The 27,591-nt window shown below is 34.6% G+C and overlaps 1 protein-coding gene across 1 annotated transcript in view; it reads left to right on the top strand.

Annotated features, from left to right (window-relative positions):
• EPHA7 (EPH receptor A7) overlaps positions 1–27,591 on the top strand; it is a 380,959-nt gene that overhangs the window by 6,487 nt on the left and 346,881 nt on the right. Inside the window, exon 3 of the mRNA XM_053710553.1 lies at positions 33–702. Within this exon, the coding sequence (XP_053566528.1) occupies positions 33–702 (670 nt within the window). The remainder of the gene's footprint in view (positions 1–32; positions 703–27,591) is intronic.

The following is a 27,591-nucleotide window of genomic DNA, read 5'->3' as shown; positions in this document are numbered from 1 at the left end:
TTTACTAATATTAATTTGATTTTTTTTTTCAGTGGGAAGAAATCAGTGGACTGGATGAAAATTACACACCAATTAGAACATATCAGGTATGCCAGGTCTTGGAGCCAAACCAGAACAACTGGCTACGGACTAGCTGGATTGCAAAAGGGAATGCACAAAGGATTTTTGTTGAACTGAAGTTCACATTAAGGGATTGTAATAGTCTTCCTGGTGTTCTGGGAACTTGCAAGGAAACCTTTAACTTGTATTATTATGAAACAGATTATGATACTGGCAGAAACATGAGAGAAAGTCAATATGTGAAAATAGACACTATTGCTGCAGATGAAAGTTTTACCCAGGGAGACCTTGGAGAACGAAAAATGAAATTAAATACAGAGGTTCGCGAAATTGGACCTCTTTCTAGAAAAGGATTTTACCTGGCATTTCAGGATGTCGGAGCCTGCATTGCTTTAGTTTCTGTTAAGGTTTACTACAAAAAGTGCTGGTCCATTATAGAGAATTTAGCTGTTTTTCCTGACACAGTTACTGGTTCTGAGTTCTCATCATTGGTTGAAGTAAGAGGAACATGTGTAAGCAATGCCGAAGAAGAAGCGGACAATTCTCCCAGAATGCACTGCAGCGCTGAAGGAGAATGGTTGGTCCCTATTGGGAAATGCATCTGCAAAGCAGGATACCAGCAAAAAGGAGACACTTGTGAACGTAAGTTTGATATGCTTTCCTACGGCCTTTATTTAAATGGTAGTTTTTCCCATCAACAAAACTTTTACTTAAAAGATAATGCATCTTACAAACCGGGAATCATTTCTATTTATATTATGATAATTGTACTATTCTTGTGTGTTATGTAACAAACAAAATAATAATGGCTCCACATTCTCCAGATTTGGACAAATGATTTTTACAAGAATAACTTCACAGATATTGGAGCTGAAATATCCTTTGGACATCACTCTATTATTGCTTTCATATTTTATCCTTGAAAGACAGAGATATTTAAGATGACTTTAATTTTTGTAGTTTTTATTTTTAAAATTTAAATGGTATTCTTCTGCATTTATTATAAAAAAAAATGGATGTTCCTGTGCTTAATGCAACAACTTTTATGAAGGCATGTGACTGTTCACCAATGGAGATTTAAGAGTCCTTCCTATCAGCCAGTGAGAATTTATACAAGAGTATCAGTTATGCACATACTTTTACTGCTAGGTTTAATAGCAATTTGAGCATTTTTCCCTAAATCTCCCTTTAAACAAGTTGGTAGCGGAAATATTTATAATGTATGATGATCAGGAATACTTCAGCTGAACTGCAGTGATATTTGTATTATGTTAAGGCGTGATTTATCACCTGCTTAGCAAGCAGCATATCAACAAACGTATGCCATTTTCTTTCCCTGATGATATAACATTAAATGCAGCAAACATTTCTCATAGCACTTGTACATGCATACGCTTCTTGAAACTCAATTTGCACTATAGGAACTTCCAGAAGGCCCTGTGGCGAGGACAGAATAAGAAAATGAGATAGTGTTGTGGCATAATAATCGCTGATTATGTTTATTGTATAAAGAAAAGAAATAATGTAAAATTATAGTGGAATAAAAACAGAGAAATTTGGCTCTTAGAAGACCAATGCTGGAATTGCAGACATTTTTATCCTACTGTGCCCAACTTCTCCAAACAAGGAAACCCTGATATATATATATATATATATATATATATATATATACATATATACATATATTTATATATTTATCTATATATGTGTGTGTGTGTGTTTGTCCTAAGGATAATTTTGCTCCCACATTTTGTACCTTCTGTTGTGTATTATAATGCAATTGGCATTGGGTTACTGCTATGTACAGTATTAGTTCATTATAATATGTTGTCAAAAAACAAACTCCAAACTGCGCTTGATATGGAACATATAACACAGTTAATGAGTAAAATTATTTGTGGAACTGCTTCTTTAATCAGCTCAACACTGCATTTCCCTGAACTGTACTATATCAGTTTTATTATGTACACCCCCAATTAAAATCTTTGTTAGCATATTTAGTCGGAAGAAAATATCTTAGGAATTGTAATCCATCAACATATTTAAATATCAATTCTTAAATAATCATCTGAAACAAATGTCAGCATTGATTGCTTCTAATTTTAGAATCTAGAATTGCAGTGTTTTTGAATAATTATGAAAATACTTCTTTTCTTTTAGAAATATGTAAAGTTTTTAATGACCAATAATGCTATTTTCTTTTACGACACATTTCATTATGTGTTCTTCTTTAAGGCGTTAAATGCAATTTTCTAATCCCCAGGATACTAAAATGGCTTTGAAAGCTTCCCCCCCCCACCGTAATTGCAAACCACCAGTGAGTTTTAACATAGTTCAACATAAGATGCTTTTGTGGCTGAGCTCAATTCACTTTAACATGTGTACGGAAGAAATTGGAACTGAGTTTTCAAAGTTGAAAGATAATCTGGTTAGAAATAGAGGTTACATGTAGTCTAGGCGTCTCAATCATTTCACTTCGCTGTGTCTAAGCTGCTAACATTATTAATGTCATGGTATCCTTTTTAGATTCCTTTCAATTTTGTGCTTATGGCAAAGGTCTTTGTAGCATGGGGTCAGGATTTGATCACAAAAAAATAAATAAAAATCAGACTGCATTTTTTTTTCAAATAAGCTTTTTCCTTGATTATAGCATGCAGAATTGTATACTTGTGTTGGCAGTCATTCCCCTCCTCCCCATAGAAATAAATAAATGTATAAAAGTAAATGATTAAAAAAAACAAAATAAAAACACAGCACTTAATCCTTAGCCTCAATTTGTTGACTAAACACTTTTACTGTCACTTATTCTACACTATTTGGCTGTGTTAGTTAGTTTCCTACAATAATTCCTTTCCCTGGCTTCAGTCCCAAACAACTAAAGAAAAAAAAAAAATACTTGCACAATAAATCTACATCAGATTTCCTTTTTTTATTGTGTCTCCGTTTGGCTCCAAGCAACATTACCATGGATTCCTTTTCACTACCACAGTTTGGTTGACTTCCCAATGCATTCTGTGTATTGATTCCTAGATTGGCTTATAGTTATCCTGATTTTACATTCAGCCATGCATAGATATGTGCCAGTATTTTAATTTTTTTTTTTATGACACTCTAACCATTTTGAATTTTCTTTGACATGCATGTTAATACATCTTCATACAACATAAGGCATACATTGATACAAAATAATTAGTAGGTTATATTTACGCCTTTGGGTAAAACAAAATCAACCAAATGTATAGAATTTCTGTAATGTATTTACACAAGGAATGAACATATGAACAACTAGATTAAAATAAGCCATTATTAAATCTTCATGTTGCTGATAGCCCTGACATTGAGGTATGTTTTGCAATCTGACTGTAATGTTGTAGTACAAGGTATGCTGGGTGAACCATGGTTCATTCTGTTAAAACCATAACTCCTTTCTCACTTACATTGATTGATGGTTTATGCAGCAGTAAGTCATTATAAAGCCAGAGCTTTCCTGAAATCCCTGCTGTATATAACCATTCTTTGAATTATCTAGTTCTAACAGTGCACGTTCATTTTGTGTACTTGTGTCTCTATATTTTCAGTGATTAGTTTAATTAATTTGGTCATATTGCCTGTTTTAGTAGCTTCTCACCTGGGAAACTGGGATTCTTCTCTACATGTTTATCAGGCCCTGCAGCTATGCACGCAATTTATATATCACCGCAAAGAACTATAGCGGAGAAATCAATTTGCCTTGAGCATTAATAATTCATGATCATATTGCTTTACTCAATTCCCTCTTCCTAGTGTTTTTGTTATTATAGTTTGCTAAAATAAATGCAGAGAAACAGGCATTTTAAAATCCAGGGTGTGTAAAACAAGAGTCATAGAACAAACCATGTATCATCAAAAATATAAGATATTTTATTATTATTATTATTATTATTATTATTATTATTAATAATAATAATAATAATAATAATAATAATAATAATATTAATGATCAATGTCATTGCTGTGCTATTAAGTTTTTAGTTAGGTAAATTAATTTGCATAAAATAAAACTCGTATTTTTTTTTTTTTTCTGTGAACTGTTGGATAAGAATATGCTTGTGAACTGGTTTCAGAATTGCCATCTTTAGCTTTTTCAATACGTTTACAATGGAATAAGCTAAGTAAACTTGCCGGGAAAAGAAAAAAGTTGAACCCAAGTTTTTCTCAGTAACAGGGCCCAAGACACTCTAAACATTTTGTACACATTGAAATAATTATGCATTTATTTAGCATTGATTTGATAACCAAATAGTCATGGATAGCATTACACGTGTCAGATTTCCATTGGAGGAATATATATTCATTAGTTATTAATCTTTATGGATTTTGTTAACACTACTTTGTAACCAGCAATTAAGTAATCAGAATGGCCCAACTATAGGAATGTGTTTAAACTAAATTGTCCTATGATTAAATTGTTCATCCAGGCAGAGAAAAAGAAAAAAAAAAGAGAGTGTTGGTTTCATTCTTTTATCCTTAAAACAGAGAACTCCTGTTAAGGTAAAACCTGATAGGTTTGTACAATGAAACAAATTGTTCTCTCTAGTCGAAGCTTTATGTCATTATTTTTAATGCTACGTAGTTACTCGTGGGAGAAAACAAAGTTGGACCCAGAGTTTTATCTTGTTATGAGGGTCTGATTTATTTTCAATAACCATTTAAGCTTGTGCTAAGCACTTTGGCTGACAGTTCAAAAAGTCAGCTCTAAACATATTTCAATGTATAAGAAATATATATATATATATATATATATATATATATATATAAATAAAAGGTTTTTGTTTTTCTAGACTCGTTGTTTTATATTAGTAATTTTTTTGTGTTTTTTTTTTAAAAAAAATGTTTTACTAAATGACCAATCATGGAACATTTTCAGCAACTATGTAGCTGTTAGCTTCCTCTGAAGAGGAGAATGGGCTTATAGTTCTTTTGTAAGCCCAAAGACATTCAAGGTTCAATGTTGTATCAGAAATATCTCCTATCAAGGAAAGGTTTAATGCTGTGTTTGTAGCATCTGTGTTATATCCAGGTGCTCTGATAACGCCATAGAAATCATACATTTTTCCTCTGTACTTCATTTTTCCTTTATGTTACATTTATTGCCAAAATCTGTTCAAAAGTTTCTGAAGTCAACTGCAGTTAACGGAAGGTTAAAACACAATCTTACATTTTAAACTTTAACAGAAGATTGATCACAAGCTATTTTTTAAATCTGCAAAAATTAGGACTCCAGTTTTAGAATACAAGCAGTCCCTTATTCCTGACTATTAATGCATAAAATTAGATTTTACAGCTTTTACCATCACAACTATGAAAAAACTAATTTTCTTTCATGAGGTTACGTTCCACCTCTTTTTCAATAGCCATGCTAGCCATACAGCACAGCGCCATATGGCTAGCAAGGCTATTGGCTAAGAAGTGGAAACATCACTTCATGAAACAAAATTAGTTTTGCCATGGGTGGCCGGAGGGGGTTATTTTAGTATAACAAACAACAAAATAAAGGTATGTTTTATTGTACATTCAGTTAAACGTCATGAATTAAGGTCCCTTTTATTTATTGCACAGATACAGCCAAGCGTTTAAAAAATGCTAACATTTACAATCACTTTAATGATAAATTGTGCAATGTAATTTTAGCACATTAAGTTTAAATGTAATATTAGTGCATTTGGCTTAAATTTTAGCCAGGTGGTCAGTAAAATCATCCTGGTGGTGTGCCTATTAAGGGCCAGATTACGAGTGACGTGCTATTTATCGCTCTTGCTTCACTAGAAGTAAACGTTTTTGCGTGCTTTGGGTAGCACTCGTATTACAAGTTGAAAATAAAAAGTTTTTACTCGTTCACCAACTCGACACACGTGAAAAACTGAAGTTAGAATATCGCTACTGCGCTTCCCCCATAGAAGCCAATAGAGTGCAAAAAGTGTGGGGGGGAAACACTCTACTTACTTGCAGATCCGGTCACATTTTCTCAAGTGCGCTAACCGACATGAAAATATTAACATTTCACATTCCAATGTTCTTCAGATAGGAGAATATGTTCTATTTATTCATAAACACACACACACATATCTATATCTATATATATATATATATATATATATATTTATAAAAAAAAAATTGGTATCACATATATATATACCTATATAATTTTATTTAGGTATAGATATATACGTAGTGATATATATATAGGAATATCCTTTTAAAAATAAATAGAACATATTCCCCTATGTGAAGAACATTGGAATGTGAAATATTTACAGTGCATACACTTTATTAATCATTAATAATACATAAATATGTTTTTACATATTTTCAGCTACATAACTGGCATTTTTTATGTTTTTGTGACACTTTTTAGTTTTGCAAAACAGTTAGCCAAAGCTCTAAGGTTGCGGTAATCATTCTAGTGTAAATTGCAATTGCGTTCACATTTACTTTCAACTTGTTATATGAGCACTCCTTCCGACGCACACAAAGAGCCGTGATAAACCCGATATCGCTTACATGTAATTGTTATCGCGCCCTTCGTAATCTGGCCGTAAATAGGTCCTGGGGGTAGGCTGCAGCAATGTTGCTATGTACTAAAATTTGCAAGTAAATAGCTTATTTACATACAAACTCTGTGAATATAATTTTTTAAAAAGCTGTAAAAATAAAGCTTGCTTTCCAAAGACCTTTCCTCACCTTTTAGGTAAAAACAAAACAAAACAAAAACATGAATGTTCTGTTAAAACATTTTTGTTTTGGTAGTTTGGATCTTGCTCCATATAAACAAGCACAAATTAGTAAACATTGCAGCACATCATTTGTTTGTGTAACAGATGTTGACAAACTGTATTTTTAAAATTACATTTCCTATTGCTTTTTCTTTTTAATTGGGAAGCATGATTCATATTTTTCCCCTGTTCCACAAGCACATATATATGTATATTAAGTAAGTTGTGGAAGCACAGGTAATCTTCATTATCATTCAGATGATAACTAACTATAGGAATCCCAGGGAGCAGTGACATTGATTGATAGACATGCTGTGAGAATATGCTCAGGCCATTTAAGCACATAATACCACAATCGCCCTGCAGCCTTAAAAAAAAAACAACATGTTCTTGATTCTTAAACACTGTTAAAACCATTTATGGCAGAACAGGTAACTTGCATTTCACTATTTTAATAATCAAGAGACAGGTTTACACTAGATTAGAAAATATGTGAAAGCTGTCTGCTTATGAACTGTGTAAGCTGTGCAGTGTTATGATGTGTTATGCTTTATTTTTCCTGAAGATAGGGTTCACATAGTATTGGTATAAATTTGTCATAGCAGTTTCATTTTTACAACTGAAGTGATTTCAGTTGGAGAATAAAAGACTGAATTATTAAACAGACACAGCCATAATCTTTAAGTGGCATGTTTGCTGGTTCTTAACCTGCTTATTTTAAAGTGTATTAATATTATTATTATTTATTTATTTATTTATAACACATGGAATCTACTTGTTCATGGTTATAGAGGCTTGGCCCTATTTCATTACAACTGCGGGTTAGAATGTATACCGCAGTATCTGCTACAAGAAAACATTTCTTTCTGGTTTGATTACAAATTTAGCTTTTACATATACATACAACTAATATTTTAAACATGTTAAGAGCATCTCTGTTTTATGAGAACAATAGCATTGTCATTTCATATCTAAAGTTTAAACTTACAGGTGTGTTTTTTCACTAAAATATAGAACATTTTAATAATAATACATGTTTAATATTGCTAATCGCAATATTTTTTGTCAGTCATGCAGGCTCCTGGTAAATACTTGTATTGCAGGTGCAGTAATTGACCAAAGGTTATGTCCCAGGCACTCACACTGCATACATCAAAAGAATAGAGGGGGGGGGGGGCAGGAGGATATTTGCAGCTTAATCTAAAGTAAGTCTTTAAGATGACTAAGCTGTAGACTGCCCCTTTAAGTAGGTTTAGAGTTGACTTAAAGTGATGGTAAATCCTAGCGTTTGTGAAGGGATGCGTACGTGCTGAAAGGGTTAAAGTTTGAGACTTGAGACTTGCTATAGTTAGGATCTTAAAGGGACAAGGTTAGGCTTGTGAAGACTACCATCTGCTCTTTTAGTTATCAGGAAAAGGGGGCTAAATAAACAATGAAAGTATGGTGCAAACTTGATATACTATGCATAATGAAGCATTTTATATACCAGTCTCAAAGTGTTTACTGCCCCTTAAAGGGACATTATAAACTCATTTTTTCTTTGCATACATGTTTTGTAGATGATTTATTTATAAAGCCCATAAAGTTTTCTTTTTTAAAAAATGTAAAGTTTTGCTTATTTTTAAATAACATTGCTCTGATTTTCAGACTCCTAACCAAGCCCCAAATACCATCAGCTACCTATTCCAGCTTGCTCCTGTTTGTGTAAAGGGTCTTTTCATATGCAAAAGAAGGGGGAGGGTTGCAGTGGGCTTTCCAGCTACCTTTTCAACAGAGCTAAACTGAGAGCTTCTAAGTAAGTTTTTAAACAGTTTTATACTGGATTTTTATATCAGTATCTGTGCATCGTATCCTTTATAGTAGTGTCTATAACATGCAGTTATATGAAAATGAGTGTATACTGTCCCTTTAAAGGGCCATTAAAGTAAAAAATAAAGTTTAATGATTCAAATAAAGCATTTAATTTAAAGAAGTACAATATACCTCCATTAGCAAAATGTGTACATTCTTTTTATATGCACACTTTCTGAGGCTCCAGCTTCTACTGAGCATGTGCAAAAGTACACAGTATACACATATATGAATTTTTTTGATTGGCTGATAGCTGTCATATGGTGTAGGTGGAGGTTATTTGTATTAACATTTAAATTTGCCAGAAAATATTCTACTGCTCATTTCAAATTAAAAGTAAGCATTATTTGATTGTCTTTATGTTCTGTATGTCAATTATTCAATTCTACTGTATTAAGTGGTCCTTTATGTGGAGTTATAATATATATATATATATATATATATATATATATATATATATATATATATATATATATATATATAATGATAAGATAGTATTAGAATAAGGATTTAGCCCATAGAAAAGCAATTAGGTAGATTAGGAATATGCTAACCCCCTTTGCTTGGTGGTGTTGAAGTTGGTTGCAGGTTGTCAATTGTGGATAGCTACTTCAAAGGGGGGGTCTATAAATTCCTTAATCTGATTTGGGATTGGCAGCCTGGCTGTAAATGGGAACTTAACCAACTTGCATTTAAATAATAATATAATTATCAATTTTTTGTAAAGTGTCACCAAATTCCATAGTGCTGGTTACATGAGTAGCAATTCATAATGACACTGATTCATGATAAAACGAACACTGATACATATAACAATTTTCTTCAAGTTGGCTATGTCAACCAGCATATCCCAACTCAGGTTACGACTGGTTTATAGTTTAAGTATTGTGGTTAGACCCCTATATATTAAAAAAAGGTAGCCTTTTGTGAAGTGTATTAAATAGCCTTCCACTAAGACCTTGCCAATAAAGTGCTAGATTGTAAAATTTCACAAACAAATACAGGAGAAATTTAGGGCCCTATTATCATGGAAATTTACAATCTAGAAGGGTAGGAAGGTTAGAAACAAGAAGCGTGGACTGCAAGGGTGAGAATGATGTTAATACAGAGTTAGACTAGGGCAATTATTAGGTGAATTTATTTATTTTGAAGAGGTGAAAATCTATGATGCAGGGAGCAAGTCGTTGTTGGATCTTAGGGGTCGGGTTGGAGTATATTTGTTGACTAGTGAGGACAGGTAGGGGGGAGCGGCATTGGTAAGGGCTTTGTAGGTCAGGTTGGGAATTTTGAATTTAATTCTGCTGTGAATGGGGAGTCAGTGAAGGGATTCAAAGAGAGGTGCAGCAGATACAGAGTGACAGGAAAGGTTGATTAGCCTGGCAGAGGCATTTAAGATGGATTGATGGGGAGAGATGGGAGAGAGGAAGCTTACATCTATCGGTTTCCGCTTCAGCGTAAGCGCTAAATAGCTTGCCACTTGTAATCTGGCCCAAAATAAGTATATGCATGTGCAGTAAACATTATACGGTCAAATTGTTTCTTGTGAAAAACTTATTTTTTTCCCTGTTACAGTGTAACAAAAAAGACCAATTTTCCCAAGTGATAATTGACAAAGTAAGCTGAAATTTGACATAATTAGTAAAGTTTACTGTGAATTACAGATGCTTGCAGGAGTGTCTAGATCTAGACTGTCAACAAATTGTATGCTTATTTATTAATTGAGATATTAGGATTTCTTTATAAAATATGATTTTTTCTTTTTTTTATGCATTATCGCTTAGTGGAAAAATCAGTAGGTTTATTCAGCATGAAAATGTCTGGAAAAAAAAATCCCCTAATATTAAATAAATAAATATTAAGTAAACCATATATGTAGAAATGCTTCAAACCAGCAATACTCTCTGACATTCTCTGGGTTGAAAGCTGTGTCTTTCTTGTGTTCTTCACATAATATAAGACCCTCAGTGGGATATGATAGAGGCCAAGCAGTCAAGTGCATAGGAATAACTATAAAGAGCACCCTATTGCTTTGCGGGCGCTGTGCCAACTATCACTTTGATCATGTGACTTGTCACACTATCTGAAAAGAAGCATTTTAAATCGATTTGAAACACACTCTAAGTGTTTATCATACAGGCACAGATTTGTGCAAGTTATTTTATTTCACACTTCCTACTGAAGCTACAAGTGTTACTTTAATAAGTCCTATGTGTATAAACTAACTCCCTCTTTGCTTTGATAACATAACTATTTCAGACACCATATGGCAAATATATTTGTATGCTGCAGCAGGTTATTAAAGAAAATGACCATATAGGACTCTTACTTTCTGCTAAAGGGACAGTGAGCAAATTGTAATCTCAAGACATATCTGTTGCCTTGCTATATAATGATATCAGATAAGTCCAAATGTTTTTCTTAAAAAAAAAAGAATGTGCTGCAATTGGTTTTCAATAGCCAAACTTCACCCATCATTTTCCTTTTTTGTAGGAGCCAGTTTGGGCTTCAGTCTGCAGACAACAAGGCTAACCACAGTCATAATGTTAGTAAAGAGCATTTTTTTGCAGTTGTTGTCAGTTAAAGCTAATTAGGGGTAGTTATGTAGCAGGTTTAGCCTTAAGAAGTAAATAGGGTTTATTTCAAGTTCTGAGAATTGCAAAATCCTCTATTTTCGCTGGTTAATTACATGAAAATGGTACAAAATAAATGATGAACGTAGATTACAAAGTGAAAGTGTTTAGTGTCATTTTAAAATTGCTCAGTAAATACAATGACTAATTATTCTGTTTACCACTTTTGCTGCTTCAGATACATATGTTTTAAAACAATAGAACATCAGCTGTCTTGTTTTGGGGCTTGGGATGGCGAAACCAAGGTCAAGGAAACAAAGCTGTCTCAATTTAATTTACGTCGTAGATCAGCAGAAGATATTGCATTGTGTATTGTCACAATTGATATTACAATCTCAGCTAAACCTTGAATAGCAATTTTCTAGCTGCTTTGATAATTCTTCAAGCAGCAGTGTAAAGCACATTTTATATCACGGAGAACAGCTTGATTTTGCAAAGAAAAATGTAACAATCCAGTTCTTTAATTATTGTACAGAACATGCAATAACAGTAAAACAAATCTGTCTGTATCTGGTGGTTCGATGTTTATCTGAAAGTAAAAGATCTGTATTGCTCAGGACTGTACAGATCCCATTTATTTCAGTAACCTGGATGCAGTGCAAGGGTATTACTATATAATAGCTGGCAAAAGCATGAATGTAAGCCTGGGGGTTCAGGAGTTGGTGCTTAAAGCAACATTCTAAAGAAAAAAATAATTAAATTCTCAGAAAATGTATTACTGATCCTAGCTTAATATCTGTTTAACTCCCTCAAAAGGGGTTAAAACGATAAATGAAATCCCACTTGCAGCTCTAGAGCAGGATATGGATGTTGATTAGTAGCTTCAGATGTCACTGCAACGCCTGTGGCTGCTGAGCTGCACTTTACTTTAAGCCCTAATATGTCCCATTCATTTGAGCAATTTTGAGTTGTGTGGTTTGGTTGTGGCTGGTGCAATCATGTTGTGGAGGTTCAGCGATTACATCTGGTAGCGGAGTCAGCCTGATGCAGTGGTCACTGTATTAAGCCTTTCAGCGATTAGGGTGTGTTTAATCTCAAGGGTCCTGTTACATTTCTATATATTTTAGTGTATACAAATGCATTTGTGTATATCTGGGAATTCCTGTGTGAAACGCCTTGTTTGGGATCTCACAGGATTTCAGATTCCAATCCATTTGAAAACCCCTGTATATCACAAGCTTTTTCTAAGTGTTGTATCATGATAATACCTCCTGTATTTTCACGGGGGCAGATTAAAATCCGTATTCAAATCCATGAGAACATTAGCAGCTTTTTGGACATTTCTAATATAACTGCCCTGACTTTGTGAAAGTCTATTAACCTGTTTTAAAGGGATAGTAAACACCAAAAAAGTTATTGTTTAAAAAGATAGATAATCCCTTTATTTATTATACCCCAGTTTTACATAACCAACACTGTTCTAGAAATATACTTTTTACCTCTGTAATTACCTTGTATCTAAGCTTCTGCAGACTGCCCCCTTATCGCAAATATTTTGACAGACTTGCATTGCAAGCAATTAGTGCTGACTCTTAAATAACTTCACATGTATAAACACATGTTATCTATATGAAACACATGAACTAATGCCCTCTAGCTGTGGAAAACTGTAAAATGTGGAGGTGACCTTCAAGGGCTTAGTAATTAGCATATGAGCCTACCTAGGTTTAGCTTTCAACTAAGAATAACAAGAGAACAAAGCAAATTTGATGATAATAGTAAATTAGAAAGTTGTTTAAAATTACATGCCCTATGTAAATCATGAAAGTTTAATTTGGACTTTACTATCACTTTAGGCAGTTTTTGTTGTCTGTTTGCATGGCTTTTGTTAAATTTGTTGAGTATGACCAGTTTATGTTAAAAAGTTTCCTATAAATAAATAAATAAATGTGTAGCTCAAATTACTCTTGTACACAAACTTGTACTCAACCTAAATCTGTTCCTCAGAACATTCATCTATTATTGCAATTAAGTAAATAGAAGAAAAATGTTGATCTTGAATTACGTAAATAGTATCTAATTTATATTTGTATATAAAAAACAAAAACCAAACAAAAGTCATCAATATAAACTTATGTTTTACTTTGGCTTTGACTGTGTATATTTTGTTACTATAAATTCTTCCAACCCCACTACCCTCTCCAAAAGTGTGAAAATAGAAGTAGGTTTATTCATTGCACAAAGAACATTCTATTTTAGACACAAAAACTTTCCTGTTTAAAGGGACATTCCAGTCAAAATGTAAATGCACATAGATTAATTACATCTTTGAATAGAAACATATTTGCAATATAAATGTATTAGCAAAAATGTTTCTTGTAAAAGTTATCACTGTTTTAGTGTTAACATTTTTCTCTGCACGTGCATGTGAAGCATAGCTAGATATTATCACTGCACCCACATTTTAAATACTGCAGCTGCTCAGATCATCACTGGGGCTTGTATCATGTCAGTAATTAACAAATTGAGTCATTACAAGATGGTACAAGCACCTTAGGCTCTCTGAGCAAGTGCTGTGTTTAAAATGCTGGTGCACGGTGCATACTTAAATACACTTTTGAAACAGCTATAGCTTTTATTAGAAGCATTTTTGCTAATGCATGTATATTAATACCAAAATGCACCCATGGGGTTTCCAATTTTGGCTGGCATATCCCTTTAAGCAGTGATATTCTGGAATCCTAGCATGTCTGTGGTCTTCAAGCACTAATGCTGAGCACCTCTGATATAGCTGAATAATTATGTATTCTGGTCTTTTTAGAAAGGGTAAAGTGCCCATGAATATGCATTAAATACATTTTAAATGTCTTGTTTTTAAATAACTGGGAAAAAGAAATATTACAAAGCATCAACTGATTAAACATAATGGGGAATCAAGTGCAATTATGCAAAATGTAAAAACTATTAGAAGTGAAACCCAAGGTTAGAATGAGCATTCATTTAAAATATGTCAAAATGTGTGTTTGTTATATTACCTCTATTTATTGGCATATTACAACAGTGAAAGACATTGAAAACGTATAGTTAACATCTTCAGGCCAAACACATATCACTTTCTCTAAATGCCACAGGGAACCTGAGATAAATGGTGAAGCATTTTCTGCGTTGACGGTGTGTTCGCCTGTCCAATCTCATCCTTCCCAACAGACAGCAGAGAAGCAATTACAAAAAAGACATCTGTGCCAGGGTTTAGCTCACCAAAGAGGGCAAGCTCTTGTGTTTAAGAAGGATAGAATCAGATCGATGAAGATGTCTGGACCTGTTAGCACCAATAAAGCTGAAGGCCACTGAGACGCTCAGAGGGGCCTTTTGTTGTAGATATACTGAAGAGACTGAACTGTGGCTCAATGGGGGGGAGAAGGGTCAGTTTGTATAATCATCCATCTTCCTTGGTGGCAGCTTTCTGTCACATTCTAGCTTCACTCAGCTGAAGAAGCACATCTCTATTGGTGATACCAGGCAATTCTCAGCCAAGTGTAAATTGACTTAATATTCACTGACCTTATGCATAGCCAATAAAAGCCTTTCATGTCACCTTGGATATAATGTTATGTGACATGTCAAGAAGCAAACACTAGCAGGTTTTATGTTTTCTGTTTAGACAAAGAAGGATTGTTTTGCTGACTAAAGATGGTTTTAAAATATTTCATTAATAACAAAGCTTTCTTTTGACCCATAAATCAAATTATACGTTTGCATGCTCTGTGGGGGCACTTACATAGTTTACTTTGTAAGAAAAACTGTGCAAAGAAAACATATACAAAGCTATGAATAGATCCATATTTGCAAGGACTCAATTCATAATTTTCAGAACATAATTCCTTTTTTGTTTTAGCGTACAACATTATATTTATATGTTTTTTAGGACCTGCATGCAAACAGAAAACCAATTTAGCTTTATGCCAGATTGTTTAATTTTTAAATAATTAGATTTCCAAGCAGTATTCAATATATTTGTCATGCATTCATAAGTCATCAAGCACATTTTACTGAAGTATTAATGTGTAATATATATGAATTTTCATCTGCTTCTCTGGTATAGCAATTATGTGGAAAGTCATAACATGTTAAGCTTGAATTTCCCTGAAGAAATCTGGCCAAAAAGATTCTATGAATGTGCAATACCTTTATAAATTATAGTGTAGGTGTGTATACTTTCAGCCTGGGTCAGTTTTATGTATTGTTGATTATATTTCTATGCACATGTTTTTATTATTTTTATTTATTCAAATTTTTAATCAAAACCTTTTCACTTTTATTTAATAAGTACTGTGTTAATAATCAAGGGCACATGCTACAGTTTGTATAAATGATAAGTAATTGTTGTTTTTCCATTTATAGTTATACATTATTGTTGTCTAAATTAGCTATTTTTCCTTCATTTATTTACATTCTAGATCTGTGTTTCTGATATTGTTTTTTTAAAAGGACCATTAAATACCATATAATTGCATAACCAACAAATGCATAATAAAAGTCTGATATTCTAACAAGCAGTAGATTTTTTTTTCTTTCTGTTAGTTCCTTCCATCATGGGACAGCCATCAGCCAATCACAAAAAGTATATATATATATATATATATATATATATATATATATATATATATATATATATATATATATATATATATATATATATATACTGTGCATTCTTGCACATGCTCAGTAGTGTGCATATAAAATGGTTTTGCACATTTGACAATTGTAGTAAATTGGAAAGGCGTTTAAAATTGTGAGCTCTATCTGAATCATGACTTTAGCATTCCTTTAGGTTTCTATCAACATATGAATGCTTTTGAAATTTGTGTGACACTACAGACTTTTTTTTATAGTCTGCTGAGATCTATCCATTAAATTAATGCAATTATAAAACAAATGTTGAGGACTGGAATTTATATAAACAGTTTTCAGCAATGTGTCAGCAAACTGTTCAATATTGATAATATATTGGAGAATTCTTATACTCAAAGGGTTTCCCAGCAACTTCACTGAGAAATGCAGTTTGAAGTAAAGAACTTTAGCTTTGACATGCTGACATTTAAAGGGACAGGATACATTATTCAGATGCAATTTTAAACAACTTTTCATTCTTACTTATGTTATCAAATTTACTTCATTCTTTGTGTATCGTTTGTTGAAGCAGCAGCCATGCACTACTGGGAGCTAGCTGAACTAATTGGGTAAAACAACGACAAGACGCATATACAGGGAGTGCAGAATTATTAGGCAAGTTGTATTTTTGAGGATTCATTTTATTATTGAACAACAACCATGTTCTCAATGAACCCAAAAAACTCATTAATATCAAAGCTGAATATTTTTGGAAGTAGTTTTTAGTTTGTTTTTAGTTTTAGCTATTTTAGGGGGATATCTGTGTGTGCAGGTGACTATTACTGTGCATAATTATTAGGCAACTTAACAAAAAACAAATATATACCCATTTCAATTATTTATTTTTACCAGTGAAACCAATATAACATCTCAACATTCACAAATATACATTTCTGACATTCAAAAACAAAACAAAAACAAATCAGTGACCAATATAGCCACCTTTCTTTGCAAGGACACTCAAAAGCCTGCCATCCATGGATTCTGTCAGTGTTTTGATCTGTTCACCATCAACATTGTGTGCAGCAGCAACCACAGCCTCCCAGACACTGTTCAGAGAGGTGTACTGTTTTCCCTCCTTGTAAATCTCACATTTGATGATGGACCACAGGTTCTCAATGGGGTTCAGATCAGGTGAACAAGGAGGCCATGTCATTAGATTTTCTTCTTTTATACCCTTTCTTGCCAGCCACGCTGTGGAGTACTTGGACGCGTGTGATGGAGCATTGTCCTGCATGAAAATCATGTTTTTCTTGAAGGATGCAGACTTCTTCCTGTACCACTGCTTGAAGAAGGTGTCTTCCAGAAACTGGCAGTAGGACTGGGAGTTGAGCTTGACACCATCCTGAACCCGAAAAGGTCCCACAAGCTCATCTTTGATGATACCAGCCCAAACCAGTACTCCACCTCCACCTTGCTGGCGTCTGAGTCGGACTGGAGCTCTCTGCCCTTTACCAATCCAGCCACGGGCCCATCCATCTGGCCCATCAAGATTCACTCTCATTTCATCAGTCCATAAAACCTTAGAAAAATCAGTCTTGAGATATTTCTTGGCCCAGTCTTGACGTTTCAGCTTGTGTGTCTTGTTCAGTGGTGGTCGTCTTTCAGCCTTTCTTACCTTGGCCATGTCTCTGAGTATTGCACACCTTGTGCTTTTGGGCACTCCAGTGATGTTGCAGCTCTGAAATATGGCCAAACTGGTGGCAAGTGGCATCTTGGCAGCTGCACGCTTGACTTTTCTCAGTTCATGGGCAGCTATTTTGCGCCTTGGTTTTCCCACACGCTTCTTGCGACCCTGTTGACTATTTTGAATGAAACGCTTGATTGTTCGATGATCACGCTTCAGAAGCTTTGCAATTTTAAGAGTGCTGCATCCCTCTGCAAGATATCTCACTATTTTTGACTTTTCTGAGCCTGTCAAGTCCTTCTTTTGACCCATTTTGCCAAAGGAAAGGAAGTTGCCTAATAATTATGCACACCTGATATAGGGTGTTGATGTCATTAGACCACACCCCTTCTCATTACAGAGATGCACATCACCTAATATGCTTAATTGGTAGTAGGCTTTCGAGCCTATACAGCTTGGAGTAAGACAACATGCATAAAGAGGATGATGTGGTCAAAATACTCATTTGCCTAATAATTCTGCACTCCCTGTATGTGCAGCCACCAATCACCAGCTAGATTCCAGTAGTGCACTGCAGCTCCAGAGCCTATCTAGGTATGATTTTTATCAAATAATTCCAACAGAACAAAGCAAATGAAATAATAGTACAATTCTATAGTTGTTTAAATATGCATGTCCTCTCTGAAAAATTTGAATTTACTGTCCCTTTAAGCAAAAACTCTTAATGAAATGTGTTCACATAAGCTATTGATAATATGTAATCTTTTTTGTTTATGTAAAATTGCAGTAAGAACTTTATTATATGTTTCATGAGTTGTTGTTTTTTAATTAAATGCCATGGTATGAATAGTATATGTGTATTTTCAGCTAGATTTTGTTGTTTTTTGTTTTGTTTTATTTACTTTTGGAAAAACCTCATGGACAAGTAGAAACATACCCTTGGCTTATATAAAAAGAAGCTATCCAGAAAGCATACACGTTAAATGTTTGCCTGCTAATAACATATGTCAATGAGATCCAATAGCATATGAATGTATCAATTCAACCAATCATATATCAGAAATTGCTGTATAGTGGAATGTATTGGGAAAAAAAACAAAAAAAACTCTTTGCTATTGAAAACACACCTAGCTGAAGGTATCTCTTAAAGGAACAGGAACGCCAACATTTTTGTTTCATGATTAAGACAGAGCATACAATTTTAAATAGTTTCCAGTTTACATCTATTATCAAATTTGCTTCGTTCTCATGTTATTCTTTGTTGATGCCTATGTAGGTAATGTGCACATGTCTGGAGTATTGCATGGCAGCAAAATTGCTGTCATCTTGTGTTCTTGCTAATATGTATAATTCTTGCAGAACCGCTACTATATAGTGCTGCATACATGTGCACACTCCTGAGCTTAACCTTATTTTCAACAAAGGATTTGAAAGAACAAAGACAATCTGATAATAGAAAGTTGTCTAAAATGATATGCTCTATCTGAATCATGAAAGAAAACAACATGTGTTTTATGTCCCTTTAAGTTAGCAGCAATTCTAGAATCAGTTGATTGAGTGCTCTATATGGGATAAGGATGTGTAGAGCTGATATTACTGCAGTTAAAGAAGCTTAGACTTCACAATGCCATAAACCTCTTATGTTGCAATACAAATCACAGAGAATGTCGTGCTCTTCTCCAACCAATCCAAACAGTACATTCGATCACCAGGCCAACGTATTTGTCAGTTATATCAGCAAAGGGCTACAGGGGATAGTATGTTGTATGTTTTCTGATATGTAAAACATTGTAATACAGTTGATGTTCCAGTAAAAGTGGAGCAAATGAGAAGTGAAATAAAAAAATGAAGGATTGGACAAATGGCTGGAATCTATAGTTTAATATTGCAAAATGAAAAATGATCCTTATAGGAAAGAAAATTAATTTTACTGACTATAACACAAGAGGAAAGGGACTTGCAGATTATTATTTCAAATTTAGTAAACAATGTAGTACTGCAGTAAGTAAGGCCAGCAGAATGCTTGGATGTATTTATTGGTAGAGGTATTTGCAGCAGACATAGTAATGTTCTTATGCTACTTAACAGATCATTAGTTAGTCTTGAGTATTGTGTGCAGTTCTGGAGGCCATATCTCCAGAAGGATATAAACAAACTGGAATCTGTGCAAAAGAGGGCTACTAAAATGGTACATGGTCTAAAAATAAAACTTACCAGGAGAGGCTCAATGACCTAAATATGTATAGCTTAGATGAGAGGAGGAAAAGATGTGACATGATAGTAACTTTCAAGTATATTAAAACAGGGCTTAGTAAAGCTGAGGCTGGTGGTTGATTCATAGAATAAACATCCATTAGAGGCGGTAATGACAAACACTGTGGGGGACTTCAGAAATACCTGGGATAAGCTTGAGACTACCCTATGAACTACATAAGTTTATAATGTTAGGAAATTTTGGGCAGACTTGCTGACCCTATGGTTCTTATCTGCTGTTAAAATCTTTCACCTAGATTACGAGTTTTGCGTTAGGCTTAAAAAGCAGTGTTGGCCGGGCCCAATGCTGCTTTTTAACACCTGCTGGTATTACGAGTCTTGAAGGTACAGGTGTACCGCTCACTTTTTTGGCCAGACTTGGAAATACCACAAATCCACTTACGTAAATTCCGTATCCTCTTTTTTTCAATGGTACTTGCATAGCGCCGGTATTATGAGTCTGCCAAAAAGTGAGCGGTAGACCCTCTCCTGTCAAGACTGGTACCACATTTTAAAGTCAGTAGTTAAGAGTTTTACACTACAATGCCGTAGCATAAAAATCTTAACTAAAGTGCTAAAAAGTACACTAACAACCATAAACTACCTATTAACCCCTAAACCGAGGCCCTCCCACATCGCAAACACTAAAATAAATTTTTAACCCCTAATCTGCCGAACTGGACATCGCTGCCACTATAATAAATATATTAATCCCTAAACCGCCGCACTCCCGCCTTGCAAACATTAGTTAAATATTATAAACCCCTAATCTGCCATTCCTAACATCGCCGACACCTACCTACATTTATTAACCCCTAATCTGCCGCCCCCAACGTCGTCGCCACTATACTAAAGTTATTAACCCCTAAATCTAAGTCTAACCCTAACCCCCCCTAACTTAAATATAATTTAAATAGATCTAAATAAAATTACTATAATTAACTAAATTATTCCTATTTAAAACTAAATACTTACCTGTAAAATAAACCCTAAGCTAGCTACAATATAACTAATAGTTACATTGTACCTAGCTTAGGGTTTATTTTTATTTTACAGGCAACTTTGTATTTATTTTAACTAGGTACAAATTTACCTGTAAAATAAAACCTAACCTAAGTTACACTAACACTACACTATAATTAAATTAATTCCCTAAATTATATATAATTAAATACAATTAAATAAAATTAGCTAAAGTACAAAAAAACAAACACTAAATTACAGAAAATAATAAACAAATTACAAGATTTTTAAACTAATTACACCTAGTCTAATCCCCCTAACAAAATAAAAAAGCCCCCCCCCAAAAAAAAATAAATAAAAAAAGCCCTACCCTACACTAAATTACAAATAGCTTTTAAAAGGGCCTTTGTGGGGCATTACCCCAAAGCAATCAGCTCTTTTACCTGTAAAAAAAATTACAAATCCCACCCAACATTAAAAACCATCACCCACACAACCAACCCTACTCTAAAACCCACCCAATACCCCCTTAAAAAAACCTAACACTAACCCCTTGAAGATCACCTTACTGGGAGAAGTCTTTATTCAATCTGGCCGAAGTCCTCAACGAAGCCGGGAGAAGTCTTCATCCAAGCCGGGCAAAGTGGTCCTCCAGACAGGCAGAAGTCTTCATCCAGACGGCATCTTCTATCTTCATCCATCCAGTGCGGAGCGGGTCCATCTTCAAGACATCCGACGTGGAGCATCCTCTTCTTTCCACGGTGACTGAAGAATGAAGGTACCTTTAAGTTACGTCATCCAAGATGGCATCCCTTCAATTCCGATTGGCTGATAGAATTCTATCAGCCAATCGGAATTAAGGTAGAAAAAATCCTATTGGCTGATGCAATCAGCCAATAGGATTGAGCTGGCATTGATAGGATTGAGCTGGCATGATTGGAACAGCCAATAGAATGCCAGATCAATCCTATTGGCTGACTGGATCAGCCAATAGGATTGAAGTTCAATCCTATTGGCTGATTTCATCAGTCAATAGGATTTTTCCTACCTTAATTCCGATTGGCTGATAGAATTCTATGAGCTAATCGGAATCTAAGGGAAGCCATCTTGGATGACTCACTTAAAGGAACCTTCATTCTTCAGTCGCCGTGGAAAGAAGAGGATGCTCCGCGTCGGATGTCTTGAAGATGGACCCGCTCTGCGCCGGATGGATGAAGATAGAAGATACCATCTGGATTAAGACTTCTGCCCGTCTGGAGGACCACTTCTGCCCGTCTAGAGGACCACTTCTGCCAGGTTCGTTGAGGACTTCGGCCCGGTTGGATGAAGACTTCTCCCGGTAAGGTGATCTTCAAGGGGTTAGTGTTAGGTTTTTTTAAGGGGGTATTGGGTGAGTTTTAGAGTAGCGTTAGTTGTGTGGGTGGTGGGTTTTAATGTTGGTGGGGGATTTATACATTTTTTTACAGGTAAAAGAGCTGATTACTTTGGGGCAATGTAATTTAGTGTAGGGTAGGGCTTTTTTTTATTTTGGGGGGCTTTTTTATTTTGTTAGGGGGATTAGATTAGGTGTAATTAGTTTAAAAATGTTGTAATTTGTTTATTATTTTCTGTAATTTAGTGTGTTTTTTTGTACTTTAGCTAATTTTATTTAATTGTGCTTAATTTAGGGAATTAATTTAATTATAGTGTAGTGTTAGGTGTTATTGTAACTTAGGTTAGGTTTTATTTTACAGGTACCTTTACATTTATTTTAGCTAGGTAGTTTATTAAATAGTTAATTACTAACTATTTAGTAACTATTCTACCTAGTTAAAATAAATACAAACTTGCCTGTAAAATAAAAATAAACCCTAAACTAGATACAATGTAATTATTAGATAAAATTAGTTAAAATTATTATTGTAGCTAGCTTAGGGTTTATTTTATAGGTAAGTATTTAGTTTTAAATAGGAATAATTTAGTTAATTATAGTAATTTTATTTAGATTTATTTAAATTATATTTAAGTTAGGGGGGTTAGGGTTAGACTTACGTTTAGGGGTTACTATGTTTATTATAGTGGCGGCGATGTTGGGGGCTGCAGATTAGGGGTTAATAAGTGTAGGTAGATTGTGTCGACATTTGGCGGTGGCAGATTAGGGGTTAATAAATATAATGTAGGCATCGGCTATGTTGGGGGCAACAGATTAGGGGTTCATAAGTATAATGTAGGTGGCGGCGGTGTCCAAAGCGGCAGATTAGGGGTTAATAATATAATGCAGGTGTCGGCGATGTCAGGGGCAGCAGATTAGGGGTTAATAAATGAAAGATTAGGGGTGTTTAGTCTCGGGGTTCATGTTAGGGTGTTAGGTGTAGACATAAATTGTATTTCCCCATAGGAATCAATGGGGCTGCGTTAGGAGCTAAACGCTGCTTTTTTGTAGGTGTTAGACGTTTTTTCAGCCGGCTATCCCCGTTGATTCCTATGGGGAAATCGTGCACGAGCACGCACAACCAGCTCACCGCTAACGTAAGCAGCGCTGGTATTGGAGTGCGGTAATGAGCAAAATTTTGCTCAACACTCACTTCTTGTCTTTTAACACCAGGTTTGTAAAACTCGTAATACCAGCACTGTCTGTAAATGAGCGGTGAGCATAAACTGCTCATTAGCACCACATAGCCTCTAACGCAAAACTCGTAATGTAGCCGTTTGTTTCCAACTGATGTATTTATATAATATAAATAATAAAATAATGTTTTCCTCATTACAGTACTTTACTGATACAGTGATATTGTGCATTATATTGTAATTTTGAAGCATGCCATGTTTTTGGAAACTTACAGGAACAAAAGTGGCAACTTTAAAGGGTTATGAAACAGTATGATACTCTAATATAACTGTTTAATTAAACATAGTAGAAAACAATGCAAAATATGTATTTTATTTATTTTGCCCACTTTTCTGTAATTTAACTAAATAAATAGTGGGTATTCCAGTTCTCAGAAGTGGAAGTGCACACTGTAATTTTCAGAGCCTGACTTTGCTACATATCTGTCCGTAAGTGGCATGATCGGAGCTGATAAGATAATATACTAAAGAACAATGAAAGATAAAAGGAAACAAAGGTGCAAAAATGATATTAGGGCATTTTATTATAACGCTGGTGCTTGGATATAACTACATGTTTAACCCCTGGAAAGGGTTAAATGCATGGTTAAACCCAGCTCCAGATCAACAGTGATTATTGTCTACGCACATATGCCTCGTGTCATTAGCTCACCAGATGTGTTCAGCTAGGTTAGTGCATTACCGCTCTGGAATTGATTTTACATTTGTGTTTAACCTGTTTGCAGGGGTTAAATACGTTGTCATGTGCAAGCAATAGTCTGATGCTAAAAGTACAATTATTTTACACTTTTATGCCCATTCCAATTCAACATTTTCTATGAACAAAATAAAGTACAGACAATCTTTTTAATTAAGAACTAATATATTGGCTCATAAAATAGTAACACAAACAGGTTACATGAGATAGCTAGAAATGAATTATTTAGCTACCTGCATTATTCTGACGTGCAATTCTACTTTTGTCACAAATCAATGCTGATGTACCGTAATAACCCCTTGTCACTGTAGTACAGCACCTAAAGCAGAGATTTTCAGCTTTCTGAGCCAAGCTCCTACTTTTATATATCTATATATAAAGACCATGAATGGCTCATGTATTCTTAGCAGACAAAATTAAAGGGACATTCAATTTAAAATTGAATCCAACATAAAATTTAAATATACATATATTTTTTTGTTTTTATTTTAGCGGTGTTTTCCTTGTACTTTTCCTCTGCTTCCCTCTGAGAGGTTGTTGCAAATCCTATATAGTAGTGTAAAAATAGGGTTGTCCACAAAAATACTGCACAATCTGTCAGTGGCTGAGCACGATGGTCTGTGGGAATCACAGAATGCCCCAAAATCTCTACCTTAGCCCCCCACTCTTGATCCCACAGTGTATAGTTTTACAATTAAGCAGTCATTTTACCCCTTGGCTGACAGCTACAGATAAATAAATCATTTAATCTATTTTGCTGACCGTAACACATAAACAGAACTGATTTTTACACCTTAAATGTCCCTTACCTCATTATACAACATATTTGTCATATTAGGCCTTAAGCTAACATTCAGAGACTTTACAAAAACTGGACAGCCTGCTAAAATACTGGACTGTCCGGTTGAATACTGGACACCTGGCAACCCTTTTAATAAAAAGCTTTATTTTTCTCTTTAGTAAAAGATTTTGTTCAGAAAATGTTTTAATGGACTGGAGCATTTATTTCTAAAATTGTCAGTTTGTTTGAGTTTGTTACATTCCACACAGTGAATCTCTATACTGCTAATGTACTTCTGGCTTCTAACTGGCTACAATAAAGGAGACCATGCAGGATTTTCAGGGTGAGTATCAGGGCTGCTCTGGTTTAGCAGTATAACCATTCATGCTGACATTAAACATTTATTCTTTAAGGCTAATTTATTCTTTAGGGCTAATTTATTTATATATTGACTTTAATGTAACTTTTCTATAATTTTATTTTAAGTTAATTTGAAGACATTCCATAGATCATAGACATTTTCCACCAGAAACACCAGCACACATTTTGTGCATTGGCATAACTATAGGGCCATGTTTATTTAACCATTAAACAGTATACTGGGTAATTTATCCCTTTAAACTATAACCTATATACCAAAAACTGAGGATTTAATTAAAAAATCTGTTGCAAACCCCCCCCCCCCCATGGGGCTGCCTAGGTAGTCTCCTTATTGCCGTAGTTTTCTATTTGAAACCTCCCCAGGTGCATCGTCCTGGCTGGACAATGAACCAAGTGAACCTCACCTGTTATTTCTTTTTGAAATTGCAGACTGCCCACGAGCTGTTTCATTTTTTAGATTTTCAATGATTAATCAGCACATCCGCCTATTGGTTCTCAGAATTACTTATTGCAGACAACAACAAATTCAACCTCTTGGTAGAAAGGGAGGAACAGTAGCAAATTGTGTTTAGTTTCTGCCTAAACATACCTTAAAGGGACATAAACACAAGATTTTTCTTTCATGATTCAGATAGAGCATATAGTTTTAAACACCTGTTCAATTTACTTCTATTATCAAAATGTCTTTATTTTCTTGCTATCCTTTGTTGAAAAGCAGTAATCTAAGCTCAGGAGTGTGAACATGTCTGCAGCAACATAAATCAGTAGTTTTGCAACAATGTTATACATTAGCAAGGGCACTAGATGGCAGCACTATTTCCTGACCTGCAGTGCTTCAGGAATGTGCACACTACCTACGTAGGCGTCTCTTCAACAAAGAATAACGGGCGCGATCCGATATAGATCGCAGTTTGCGGCGCAAGCGAGGGAACCGGCGTCGCCCGCAGTTTCAGCTCGCAACTCGAGCTATCCCATATATGTCGCCGTCAGATGCTAACGTGCCGTAAGTCTGACAAACCAGCGATGTCCAGAAATCTGCGCAAGTACAAATTTCTGGCGTCGCAAGTGACTTGCGGCACGTTAGAATCTGCCGGCGCCTATAAAACCTGACTAAAGTCTAAAACACCCGCACTGTCTAACACGCCTCCCTAACATAGCCCGACAAGTCTAACACGCCTCCCTAACATAGCCCGACACGTCTAACCCTCTATCCGCTATCCCCCCTCACTAGCCTAACAATAAAAAAGCTATTAACCCCCGCCGCAACCTAATAAAGTTATTAACCCCTAAACCGCCGCTCCCGTACCCCGCCGCCAGCTATATTATATCTATAACCCCCTAAAGTGAGCCCCTAACACCGCCGCCATCTATATTAAAAATATTAACCCCTAATGTAAGCCCCTTACACCGCCGCCATCTCTATTAAAATGATTAACCCCTAATTTAATCTACCTACCCCGCCGCCAGCTATATTATCTATATTAACCCTAAGTATATTATAGTTAATATAGGTATTACATTATATATATTAACTATATTAACCCTAATTATATTAGGGTTAATATAGTTACTATAGTATTTATATTAACTATATTAACTCTATCTAACCCTAACTAAATTTATATTAAATTAATCTAATTCATTTATAAACTAAAATATTCCTATTTAAATCTAAATACTTACCTATAAAATAAACCCTAAGATAGCTACAATATAATTAATAATTACATTGTAGCTATGTTAGGGTTAATATTTATTTTACAGGTAAATTGTTAATTATTTTAACTAGGTATAATAGATATTAAATAGTTATTAACTATTTAATATCTACCTAGTTAAAATAATTACCCAATTACCTGTAAAATAAATCCTAACCTAAGTTACAAATACACCTACACTATCAATAAATTTAATAAACTACAAACATCTATCTAAAAATACAATTAAATTAACTAAACTAAATTACAAAAAAAAACAAACACTAAATTACAAAAAAATAAAAAAAAGATTACAAGATTTTTAAGCTAATTACACCTATTCTAAGCCCCCTAATAAAATAATAAACCCCCCAAAATAAAAAAATTCCCTGCCCTATTCTAAGTTAAACAAATTTCAAAGCTCTTTACCTTACCAGCCCTTAAAAGGGCCTTTTGTGGGGCATGCCCCAAAGAATTCAGCTCTTTTGCATACAAATACAATCCCCCCCCCCCATTACAACCCACCACCCACATACCCCTATTCTAAAACCACCCAAACCCCCCTTAAAAAAGCCTAACACTACCCCCCTGAAGATCTCCCTACCTTGTCTTCACCACACCGGGCCGAACTCCTGATCCGATCCGGGCGATGTCTTCCTCCAAGCGGCAAAGAAGAATTCT

Source organism: Bombina bombina, chromosome 4, assembly GCF_027579735.1.
Source record: "Bombina bombina isolate aBomBom1 chromosome 4, aBomBom1.pri, whole genome shotgun sequence".
NCBI lineage: Eukaryota > Metazoa > Chordata > Amphibia > Anura > Bombinatoridae > Bombina > Bombina bombina.
This window is presented reverse-complemented; position numbering and strand designations above follow the sequence as displayed.